Source organism: Canis lupus, chromosome 3 (genome assembly GCF_003254725.2).
Source record: "Canis lupus dingo isolate Sandy chromosome 3, ASM325472v2, whole genome shotgun sequence".
In the NCBI taxonomy this organism is placed as follows: Eukaryota; Metazoa; Chordata; class Mammalia; order Carnivora; family Canidae; genus Canis; species Canis lupus.
In genome coordinates, this window is record NC_064245.1 from 9,869,522 (window position 1) to 9,881,927 (window position 12,406).

Consider the following 12,406-nt stretch of genomic DNA (forward strand, 5'->3'; position numbering starts at 1 on the left):
GAAAGATCTGTGATGAGGCAGGCCATAAAATAAAAGATAACTAGAGGTAATTATATCTCATGGAAACCATTCTCTTCTTTATGTGCCTTCTATGTACCCTGGTCTGTCCTCTGTCCTTCTCCATCCTTCGTCTCTTCTAAGCCACCTTCCCCATCACTACAAAAGGTATTACTTCACAACACAAATCTGATTATATGAATATATACACTCCACACAAACAAGACCAATAGTTTTGCAATAACAGCAGGATAGTACCAAATTCTTTAGCAGATTGTAAAACTCTACCTATTTCTCTCAAAACAAAAAAGGAAACAAAACAAAAACAAAAACAACCTGTGGCACATCCCTATGTCCTGCCAAAGTTGGTCCTCCCAACTTTGCCTGTATAAAAATCCAAGATTGAGACACCTGGGTGGCTCAGTGGTTGAGGATCTGCCTTCATCTCAGGGCATGATCTCGGGGTCCTGGGATGGAGTCTTGTATCGGGTTCCTTGCAGAGAGCCTGCTTCTCCCTCTGCCTATGTCTCTGCTTCTCGTTCTGTGTCTCTCATGAATAAATAAATAAAATCTTAAAAAAAAAAAAAAAAAAAAAAAACAAGATTTCTGTACTCATGGTATTTGTACCTAATTGTGGACTCTAGTTTTCCTTTGGCCAAATAATCTCCCCTGTATTTCAACATGTCTTTCCCTACTGAATGGAATCTTTACTACCTCCTTTCACCATTCCATTTGCTTGGGAACTAAGTTTATAACCATGTAATTTTGCTTATACAAATCTCTTAGGAAAGGTCTTAACACTCAGCAAGAACAGATCTATAAGAATAAATGTTGCAGCTACACTAGTAGACCATTAGTCCCACAATTTTGAGTGAAAGCATGATTTACAAATAGAAGAGCACAGACCAAAATCAAAATATCTTCAGAATGCAAAAAGAAAAATCAAGTTTACTAATATTTATCTTTCTGCCTCTCTCTCATACACACAAACACACACAGACTTACTACATATTACTTATCAGTATGTAGCAGTTCAAAGGACAAAGCTCTGGAAGGAGATATATAATATAGATTTTTTTTTTGGAATGGTATTATTTCTACCTATTTTAGCAAAGCCATGTGCATGTGAGCTATTGTGGGGTAGTATAAAGAACTTCATCAGGGCAGCCCGAGTGGCTCAGCGGTTTAGTGCTGCCCTCAGCCCAGGGCGTGATCCTGGAGACCCAGAATTGAGTCCCACGTCGGGCTCCCTGCTTGGAGCCTGCTTCTCCCTCTGCGTGGGTCTCTGCCTCTCTCTCTCTCTCTCTCTCTCTTTCTCTCATGAATAAATAAATAAAATCTTAAAAAAAAAGAACTTCATCAAATATAACCAAATAAAATCTGTTATCATAAAAACCGCTAAATTAAATACTGTATTTTTTCTACTTTATTTTTTCAATTTACTTAACAAGGGCTTGCCTCCCTAATTCATGGAATGAAACTGCCCAACACTTACCTTCGAGGATGATTGGCATCAAACAAAGTGTTATCATCATCCTCATCATCTTGTTCTAAAGGTGTCAACTCCATGTTTTCTATGTTAGTGTCCAAAACTCCGTATCTCCTAGTCTTTCGGTTTCTTCTTCTCATCCTATTAAACAGAACATATTAATAAATAAAAGTTATTTGAATATGGCATAAACGACGCTTACTTTATATCTATTTGTAAACTAAAAAAAATTATCCCTCTGTTGCTGGCATTGGAAGCACTCAGTATCAGAATGGCTACATTTCAGAAATGTAAACAATTTACTACCTAGGATTATTTATGAAACAAAAATCTATCCTACATGTTGCATACCATTTCTTCTGTCCAACCTACTCTCTTCTCTATGAGCTTATGATATAGACAGATAAACCTTCAGGTACCATAGGTTTACTGAAGCCTTCTATTTTGGCCTTTTCCCTACCTTCCCCATGCCTTCTTACCATTGTGCAGGATTAGGTACTTTCTGCCCGACTAAGAACCGTTATGTATATACATATTCAAATTCTACACCTAAGTAGCTGTACATCAGAACCACTCTGGGTATTTTTAAAAGCTTCATACTTAGTCCTTATCTCCACATAATTATGTCAAAATTTCCAAGAAGAAGGCACAAACCATCAAGATTTTGTTAAAGTTCTACAAGTTATTCCAGTGTGCTGAAAACCACTATCTTGGGTCAGGGGTTCTCAAAGTATGGTTTCCTGGATCACAGGAATCACAATCATCTAGGAATTTATTAGAAATGCAAATTCTCATGCCTTCTCAGACCTAGTAAGCAAGAAACCTTGAACTTGGGGCCCAGAAACCGGTATTTTAACAAACACTTCTTGTCAGTATGATGCATGCTAAAGTCTCAGAACCACTGCTCTAGAGGACTGAAAATATTCTAGGGTGCTAAACATTTATCATTATTTGAATACATATGAAAGTCTCTTTAAGGGTCTGATTAAGATGCTCTTTAAACATTTATTCAGGGTCTGAATGATATAATATTCTAGTTCAGGGATCTAAATCTGACCCTAAAAAAAATAAATAAATCTGACCCTACAATTAATGCCTAAGTCACCTCCAATACAATAACCTCAAATCCACACACAAGAAAACGTTTTACACTAGTGATGGGGAATGAAGAACAAAATAGAAGATATTTCAGTAACAACCTAAAAGTTTACTTAAGTGTATAAGTTTCTGAGTCACTTTATTTAAAGTGACAAGTGTGAAAATAAATACCAAGACTACAGGGCCAACTGTGAGGAACTATACAAGCTTCTGCAAACCCGACTGTGGGGATCCCCCGGGAGATAAACTGTCTTACACACACATACATATAATACACACATACATACAAATACATATTCAAGAAACATTTGAGTTTCATTAAGCATCGGGCATTATGCTAGCTTCTGAGTGTAAAGTGCCTGGTCTCAGTCATGAAAATTTAGAAAATAATACTAAGCCTGGATAAATATCAAGAAAGTTTCCACTAGTCACTGACTACAGATCTATCTATATGCCTACCCAAAGGTGCTGGAACAAGAAACAAGTATTTTAAGTATGGTATTTTACAAATGTAACCAATGTGGGACCCCTGGGTGGCTCAGCGGTTGACTGTCTGCCTTCAGCTCAGGGCATGATCCCAGAGTCCCAAGATCGAGTCCCACACTGGGGTCCCTGCATGGAGCCTGCTTCTCCCTCTGCCTCTGTCTCTGCCTCTCTCCTCTTTGTCTCTCATAAATAAATAAATAAAATCTTTTAAAAAAGTGTAACCAATATAAGAGAATACTAATGTTAAGACTAAAAAAAAAAAAATGATAAGAGGTATAAGCCAGTTTATCGTAAATGTGTAGGTTGTTAACAAGTACATATATGTGTACGTGTTTGTATGTATGTATGTGTATGCATGCACATTCACACATACACCCTATGTAGATCAGAGATCTAAATTTTTCGGTAAAGGATCAAATAGTAAATATTATAAACTCTATAGACCACATATGGTCTTTTATCATATATCCATCTTAATTTTTTGTTTGATTTTTTACAACCCTTTAAAAATGTAAAAAAAAAAAAAAAGAAAAAGAAAAAAATTCTTGGTTCGTAGGTCTTAAAAAAGTAGGTCAGGAACCAGATCTGGCTGATGGGCCACAGTGTACCAAGTGTGATTTAGACTTATGAAAACACAGAAAAACTAAGAGCATAAAAATACTGACTCTTGAAGTAGGAATAGAACAGTCCAATGGGAATTATAGTTTATCATTGGACTTTTTGAACCACATATGTGAATAACATTTTCATGCATTCCTTTGGTTTAAAAAAAGTGAATACACAAGACTAAGTGAAGCTACTTGGCAGTGTAAGTTAAGAATATTCAGAGTTAGAATTTCTCCTCTTCCCCTTTGCCAGGCTTTTGCTCAAGTTTCTACACCATATATGGCTTTTCAAACATTCTGGCATTTTCAGTAAACAAAGAAGAAATTAATGTCATGTGAATGATTTTGGAAACAAACACGATCCTTCCAGGTCGTATATTACATAACAAATATTCAATACATCAATAACTTTATCATTGCCAGTCACAGGATACCCTGGCAAGTCTTTAAAAAAGGGAAGGATACAGAGACCTTAAGGACTTTTGAAATTTTATCTCAGCTGACACTCTTCTCCACTCCCAAGGTCTTTATCATCTGTTGAATGAATCCCCAATCTTTCAATGAGTGGCTAAATTAATCTAGTAACAATGCTATTTTCTCTATCTTTGTAGAATGTAAATGTTTGACTTCATTAGTGTGAGCACTTTGTTATTTATTCTAGCTTGCAGTGTCTTTTCATCATTTATATAAATGTTATCTTCCAAACATGAATTCAAGCTCTTTCAAAACAAGAACCTAGTTCATATATGCAGGAAGTACATTGTTAGGCATCAAATAAATGGGGGAATGCAGTTCAATTTAAATGAAGTTAGCATTTTAGTAAATGTTAGCATTAGTAAATGTTACTAATTAAAACAAGAATAAGCAAAAAAAACAAAAACAAAAAACCTGCATATTTTTAAACAGAATTTAAAGTTGAAATGCAATTTCTCAAAAGAAAAAAAAAAGTATTCCTTAAATCCAAAGATCTGGGCACTGATGGCTACATAGTTGTGACAGCAACATGGGTACAGACATTAAACATATCCATATGTAGTGATTTTCCTCAGGGAAGGTCAAAAACAACTCTAAAGCTTGAAAGTTATTGAGCTTATTCAATGAGCCATCTACTTAAAATAATAATAAATATTAAACATAAAACATAAATACACATAATAAAAGTTTATTGAAATTTTAAGTAAAAAGGCTACTTTTATCATTTAATATGCTGTGTGCCTTAAACAAAAATGTAAAAGGACTTTAAAACTCATGTAATTTTAACAGCTGTAGTTTTTTTTTTCAAATGAATGCTTTCATTAAGTTCATGACATCCAATCTTGTCTGTGTGTTGATAAGTACACAATATAATTACAGATATGACACTTTTCTATTAGACAAAGAAAATGCATATTGCAGTATGAAAAATTTTGTTGGCTTTTAACAAATAGGGACTTTATAAATGTGTATAGGAAAACATGGAAGATTAAAAAGGCAAAAGACAATAGCTATATGGTTGATTATATTGAATGATACTCATTCATCACATGGCATGCACAGGTAAATGATCTTGATCATATCCATTCCAGGCAATGAAGTTATCATTCAAACAGCTGTCTAATATAATTGTAGATTCCTCAATGTTCCATTTATACTCAGGTTGGTAAGAATTATTTCTGTTTAAATAGCATGTAAAAACTACAGTATAAAAATAAAACTGAACTACTAAAGTAAGCTTGATAAAATTTTATGTAAAAATGTATGAGGCCACATAAAATAAACACAAGAGAATAAAATTGCATTTTACTACTCTATGAAAGAGAAAACTGATCAATGTAACTTGCTGTATCCATCTGGTTTTATTCTTTTGTTTTCTTTTAAATGAAAGTCTGTAGGGTATTAATAAGTATGGAAAGATGTAAGTAATATTCCTTAATTTCTTCTACGATATATTCAAAAATACGTGAGAAATATAGTATTTTATACACACTCCTCTGAAAGACAAAATGATAAAGCAGATAATTCTTAATAATTCAATGTACAACTATTGATACAAATTTTTTTGTCTTGGTTATTTTTAGCAAAAAGCAAAATAGTGACCGAGAATGATTTTGAAACTAATCATTTTGCCATTATAACATAATACAAATAAAAATTAGTGAGCCACAATTTTAGTTGACTACGATTTAACAAGAGATCCAACTCAACTAAATACACACATATAAAATACTTTTATCTGACATCTCTCTCATCTTCATTCCCCATTGCCAAAACCCAAATCATCAGTTATCACTTCAAGTCCTTGAAGAAGCAGACACCAATAAAGAAATAAGATTATGTTATGGGTTGAATTGTGTCTCCCTCAAATTCATATGTTGAAGTCCTATCTTCAAGCTCCTCAGACTGTGATCTTATTTGAAGCTGAGTTTTAACATAATCAAGTTAATATAAAATCATTAAAATGGGCCCTAATCCAGTATGAAGTCAAAAAAAGAAAATTTGCAGATAGACACACATACAGGAAGAATACCAAGTGAGAAGATCACTATCTTCAAGCCAAGGAGAGACATCTGGAACAGAACCTTCCAAGTATTAGTCTGCTCGTTGCCATAACAAAATACCATAAAACTGGCTGCTAAAAAAATGGAAATGTATTTGTTACTATTCTGGAGGCTAGAAAGTCCAAGATCAAGGGACCAGGTTTCATTCTGAGGCTTCTCTTGGTTTGTAAGCAGCCACCACTTCACTGTTTGCTCATATGACCTCTTCTTGGTGTGTGCAGGGAAAGAGCTCTGATCTCTTTTTTTTTAATAGGATGCTCCAGCCCTATTAGATGAGGACATTGCCCTTAAGACCTCATTTGACACTTATCATTTCTTACAAGTCCTATCTTCAAATATAGTCACATACAAATTTGGGAGGGAACCTAAACATTCATTCTAGAACACTCCCTCATAGCCTTCAGAAGGAACCAAGTTTGCCAATATCTCGATTTCCATTGTCTAGCCTCTAAAATTGTGAAGTGAAAATTTTTTGTTGTTTAAGTCACTCAGTTTGCAATACTTTGTTAAAGCAGGCAGCCCTGGCGAACTATAGATCATAGGGTCTGTATTAGAGAGGAGGCCTCCAAACGACAAAGGGAGGGAAAAGGAGAAGAGATCCTACAAAGGTTAATGCAGGCCTAAGACCTGTGAAAAAGAGTAGAAAGGAAGGATGGTTGGGTAGGAAGAGCCACAGACCCCAATGCAGTTCTGAGTAAGTTTTGACTAGGCCAACAGGATATCCTTAAGCTAAGGTTGCCTATTAGAAGAGGGAGTCCTCTGTTAATCAGGATGGCCAGGTTTGGCCACACTTGGTCATCGGATGGAAAAGACCCAAGAGTTATGGCCCTGGCCTGGAGGCAATGATAGATCCAAAGCTGTGGCATCAGGAGACTGACAGTCAACTATGTTTCCTGCTGCAGGGTCTCTTAAAGGGAAGTCTAATCAGTGTACCTACCTCCGTGGCTATAACAATCACAAAGTCCTATTGATTGTACTTCCTGAGAATCATGAAATTCAGTTATAGTGTTCACCACTGCTATCTAATTGCCTTGACTATTAATATAGTTTAAATACCTGTGTACCTCTATCTGCTCTGGTCATCCACTAACCTCCCCTCCATCCTCTAAAATCTCCAATGGTTTCCTATTGGTCAGGAGTAACAATTATATAATACGGCCTAAAAAGTTCAACTTAGGATAGCTCATACTTACCTTGCTAGCCTCACTTTGCTGTTTACTCTACATTCTGCTTCACCTTCTATGCTCTAGTCAAAAAACCTTGTAACTCATATTTCCTTAAAATGGCCATGTGGTCTCTGTCATTGGCCTCACACTTTTCCCCACATACCACAGTACTGCTGTGTTAATGCCTATTCATCCTTCAGCTCTAGCTCATCTTTCAGCTCTAGCTTCCTTAGAGAAGCTTCCCCTAATCTACCTAGCTAGGTTACAAATAAACACCTAGTATTGGCTCCCACAGCACCTCTGTACATCTCCTTTAAAGTACATATTAATGACACTCTTGTATACTTTTTTGTGTAAGCTATTTGTCTTCCCCCACTAGACTTAGTTTCATAGGGGCAGGAAGTATATCTGTTTTTGCTCAGCACTATAACCCTAGTAACACCTACTATCTGTTAAATAAACTAAAATATATGGAGTGACTATATTGCATTTTCTATGTATAACAATGAAACCTACAATTCTATATGTTAATCAGCACCTCTGGGATAAGAGAATATCATTTCCAAAAATATACCACAGCAAAACTTAACCGAAGCTAACCAATTTTTAAATCATAATATGGATAACTATCTTCTCTTGGGACAAAAAAAAAAAAAAAAAGACTAGAATAAACATATTAAACATGCACTCACCCCAGGACTTCTTACTCATTTAGTATATTTTAGGTCAAGCCCAGGTGATTCTCATACACTTCTCAAATTAGAACCACCAATATTCAGCTTGCACTCTAAACTCTTTTTGGAAATGTACAATTACCATATTGTAACATATATACACTTCATTTACACTCTAAATAATTGAAGTTTATCTGTTCAAAAGCCAAAGTGACTTTTTTTTTTTTAACCTTTTAAATTCTCAGCATTCTATATGGAACTATATCCAATGCTAAAGATATCCCTGCTTTACTAGACGGGTAAATGAGTTAATTCTACTTTTAAATTTTTATTTATTTTGCTATTGAGATTTTATTTATTTATTTATTAGAGAGAGAGAAAGAGAGAGAGCATGAGCAGGGGAACAAGGTGAGGGGCAGAGGGGGAAACAGACTTCCCGCTGAGCAGGGAGCCCAATGGGCAGGGGGCTGGATCCCAGGACTCCAGGATCATGACCTGAGCTAAAGACAGACACTTAAGAGACTGAGCCACCCAGGCACCTAATTCTACTCTTTTTGACGTCTCAAGATTATTATTGTTATTCCACTTTGATGTAAAACAATAATGCTCTTGGGAACTGTTGACCCCATGTTGAAGTTTTCAGACTACTGTGCTTTCTAAAAATTCCTTTGGCTTCTCTTCATAATTATTCTTGGGTCCTCTCTACTGGCCTTCAGCGACCAAGCTCTGTCACGATCATGACCTTGACCAAGTGCAATACTAACTAGAAGACTCCCCCAATAAAGTATCCTGTCACTGTTTATCTCCAGTAAAATGTTCACTGCTAACACTCAAAAGTCAAAAAAAAAAAAAAATCAAATGTATGTTCATCTATATTTAATACTGTAATGTTGTTTTCTGATATAGCCCTTTTCTCACCCACTCCCTGTAATTTAATACATACAATGAGTTCCTGTGTTTAAACTTATCTATTTGATAGTATACTGGTAGACAACCCCAGGTAAAGTAAATCCTAAATAAATATTACTTAGCTTAGCTAGGAAGTGTCCTGCATACAACTCCTTTGTTCACCTCTCTCTTGGTTTTTACATGGATTTCCTACTGTTCTTTTTCAGGCACTAAAGCTTGAGATGTAAGGCTTGAAAACTCTCTGATCTACATTTCTAAATGAGTTCAGCATGGAATTATTTTCCAACCAACTTTAAAGTCCTGTTTACAAATTTCCAAAGTTCATTCTACCTCACTTCTTAATCTATGACCAATCCCCCCGACAGATTTCTCTTACAATCTCCCCAGCTCTCACCCTGTATCTAACCTTGTCAAACCTACTGTCTCACTGATTACAACCATTTTCAGAAGTCCAATACTACATACACAGAGTTAGGTGTGAGGAGGCATCAAAAAATTCAGTAAAACCCCCAAAATATATTACAAATGCAACTCTAGACATACAAAATTACTAATAATGTTAATATTTACCTAGTGTGCACATATGTCAGGCACTGAACCAATTAGCTTACAAGCATTATATAATATAATCCTCACAACAATCACAATTTTACACATAGAAAGGCAAGGTTGGAAAAAAAAATAAACTTGAGACAGTATATGGTAGAGCTAGGATTCAAACACAAGTACTTGACTCCTGAGTCTGGGATCTTAAACATTAAGCGAGACTGTCTTCCCAATGAATCGAAGTAATTTTAATCAAGGTCACAAAATCAGCTACCAAAACAGTATTTTGATCCCCAATACAACAATCTTACATTATACCAAAATGAATATAATATTCTATGAACTATGTTTTCTGGTTCACCCTTTCATAGTAAAAAGTAGTAACCTGGTAGCTACTTGCATTAACATGTATATTTATGTTCTAATTAAGCCATCTCTTAGTTTTGATCACAGTAGTATACAAGAATCTGCTTCTTGTATATCCAAAAGGAAACCTTATTCTGCTTTAACAGTATCATGATTTTGTTTAGAGAGCAATTGGACCCAGCCCTAAGAGATAGATAATGATCATAATAATTGGTGTAAACCAATCATGAAAATATAATTTTCCTTTTGCCAGTCATGGTCTAAGGCTGAGCAGATAAAGCAGTTCAGACAAATGAGGTAGAATGGGATAACTCCAGCAGTGCAGTTTTTGGGAAAGACTTTTCTCCCTGATAAAGAATATAGGAAGAGAGGCCTCTCTTCAGGCCCTCTTTCCTGTTTGAGACACTACTTTGTGAGAACCGAATCCTTAAAGCTGAGGTAGCCATCTTATGGAGGGACAAGGATGGAAAAAATCAATTCTTGGTAACCTCACTAAATTGCTGAACCAAGTCGGAGCCTGCCCATATTCGTGATAAGTAAGTAACAACAACAACAAAATATGCCCTTATGTTAAAGTCACTTTTAATTGGATACTGTACTACTTATAGGTAAACTTCCCAACTGAAGAGGGGACTTATCAGCTTCTTTGAGTTAGGTTGCCAATCTTCCATCACTCAGATGTGCATTTGTTCTAATTTTTTTAAGAACCTCTTAGGCAGGTTGGTATTACCAATCCCTCCATTCTAAATAATCACTTTATTTTTCTTAGCATTTTTCAATAAAAAATGCAGTGCCACAGAAAAGTCCACTAAAACTTTTCAGTTTGATCCCACACTTGCTTTTTCAGTGACTCAGTAGTCTCACCTCCATCTAGATCATAACCTTTCCATTTTTTTTCTCTCCTCAGATTCAGTACCCCAAATTTATGGACACAACTGTTTTTAAACTGGACTCCTCAGAGTCCTACATTTCAGTGGAAAGGTAGCCAGTCTCTATCACTAAAAAAGATGGAACTCTAACATTAGAACAATGCACAAGGCCTGCTATCATGGGACCTGTCAGGTCTACTGGCTCTATCCTCTCTAGGAAATTACTATGCCTATAAGCTCTTTTGAATGGGTAAAGGCAGTTAATGAAGTAATCGACTGTGCAAAATCCCCTATTCTAAGCCACAACTAATATCACCCTCCAATGGGCACTTTTTCTAAGGGTTGTCAATCTCTAGACTGGATGGTGACCGATGATGTGGCCTCGTCTATAAAAATAAGCCAATCAGAATATCTACCTTAGGAAGTCAATACAGAAGAAAACACATGCACATAGGTGCAAATAAGAACATGAGGCAATCTGAGGCTGTGTTGGAGATTAACAAACTCATGGAGAGACTGCAAGGCACATGGAATAAAGGAAATAATGGGTCACAGTAGCCCTAACTTACTAAATTACTTAATTTTTATTAAGAAAGTAAAAAGTACGAGCAGGAGCTAGAACCTATGAAGTAGAAAAAGATATACACAGTGAATGACTAAGCTAGTTAAATGCAAGAAAAAAAAGAGAAGATAATTAAAGCATAGATAAACACAGTAAATGAGTAAGCTAGTCAAATGCAAGAAAAAAAAAGAGAGAAGGTAATTAAAGTGTAGATAAATTCTGTTAATTTTATATAGCCATATAATTTTTTTCAAGAGTAGGACAGTTTTCCAATGGGTATCAATGTGCCTCCATTATAATGAGTAGTTTGTAAGACACAGTACAGACTAAGGTAACTGCAAAAGCATTATTTGCTTATTATTTTTAGTATCATTAAGAATTTGTTTTATTATTCTGTAAAATGTAAATTCATCCAAATGAAAAAGTAAAAATATGATCAATCACTTTGAGAACTCACTGAACAATATCAAAGAAATATGAGTCAAATTTAAACTCTGGGTTCTGCAGGGGCTTGGACATTTTCCAGCTATATGACCTTTGATGTATCTCTTTTTATAGCAGACATTACTAGTGCTCACCTAATGTAGAACTCTCTCTCTCACTTCCCAGCTTTTCATACAATTAGTCTCCTTTTTAGGCTGAAGCAGTCAAAAGCCCCTATAACATCCTTTCGTCTCTTCTACCAAGCTCTGACAACTGTGGAGGGCTTAGGTTGAAATGTCAAAATCCTAAGATCAAGGTCAGCCAAACTGCTGAGTTGCCGTCCTGGGGCAACTGTCCTAGAGGACAATCCAAGCCTGCAGCTGAATTTTCATAAAGGAGAAATAAACTTTACTGCATTAAGCCATTGAGATTGAGTTTATTACCTCAGACACTCACATCCATCCCAATAACTATAAAATCATTTACCTCATAGATGAGAATAAAGTAACATAATGTTAAAGAAAAAAAAAAAAAAGCTTATAGGGGTGCCTGGGAGGCTCAGTCATTGAGCATCTGCCTTCAGCTCAGGGCTTGATCCCAGGGTCCTGGGATCGAGTCCCATATCTGGTTCCCTGCAAGAAAAAATTACTTAATTTTTATTAAGAGAGTAAAAAGTACA

At 35.7% G+C, this 12,406-nt stretch overlaps 1 protein-coding gene across 3 annotated transcripts in view; it reads right to left on the minus strand.

Moving 5' to 3' along the window:
* FAM174A (family with sequence similarity 174 member A) overlaps positions 1-12,406 on the minus strand; it is a 36,032-nt gene that overhangs the window by 11,600 nt on the left and 12,026 nt on the right. For 2 of the 3 annotated variants that reach the window (XM_025437560.3, XM_025437562.3), the window contains one exon: positions 1,489-1,627. Coding sequence is in view for 2 of the 3 variants with exons in the window: in XM_025437562.3 (XP_025293347.1) it covers positions 1,489-1,627 (139 nt within the window). In the remaining variant the exon portion in view is untranslated. Of the gene's footprint in view, positions 1-1,488; positions 1,628-12,406 lie in introns of those variants that run through there. The other variant, XM_025437561.3, reaches the window with a different exon arrangement.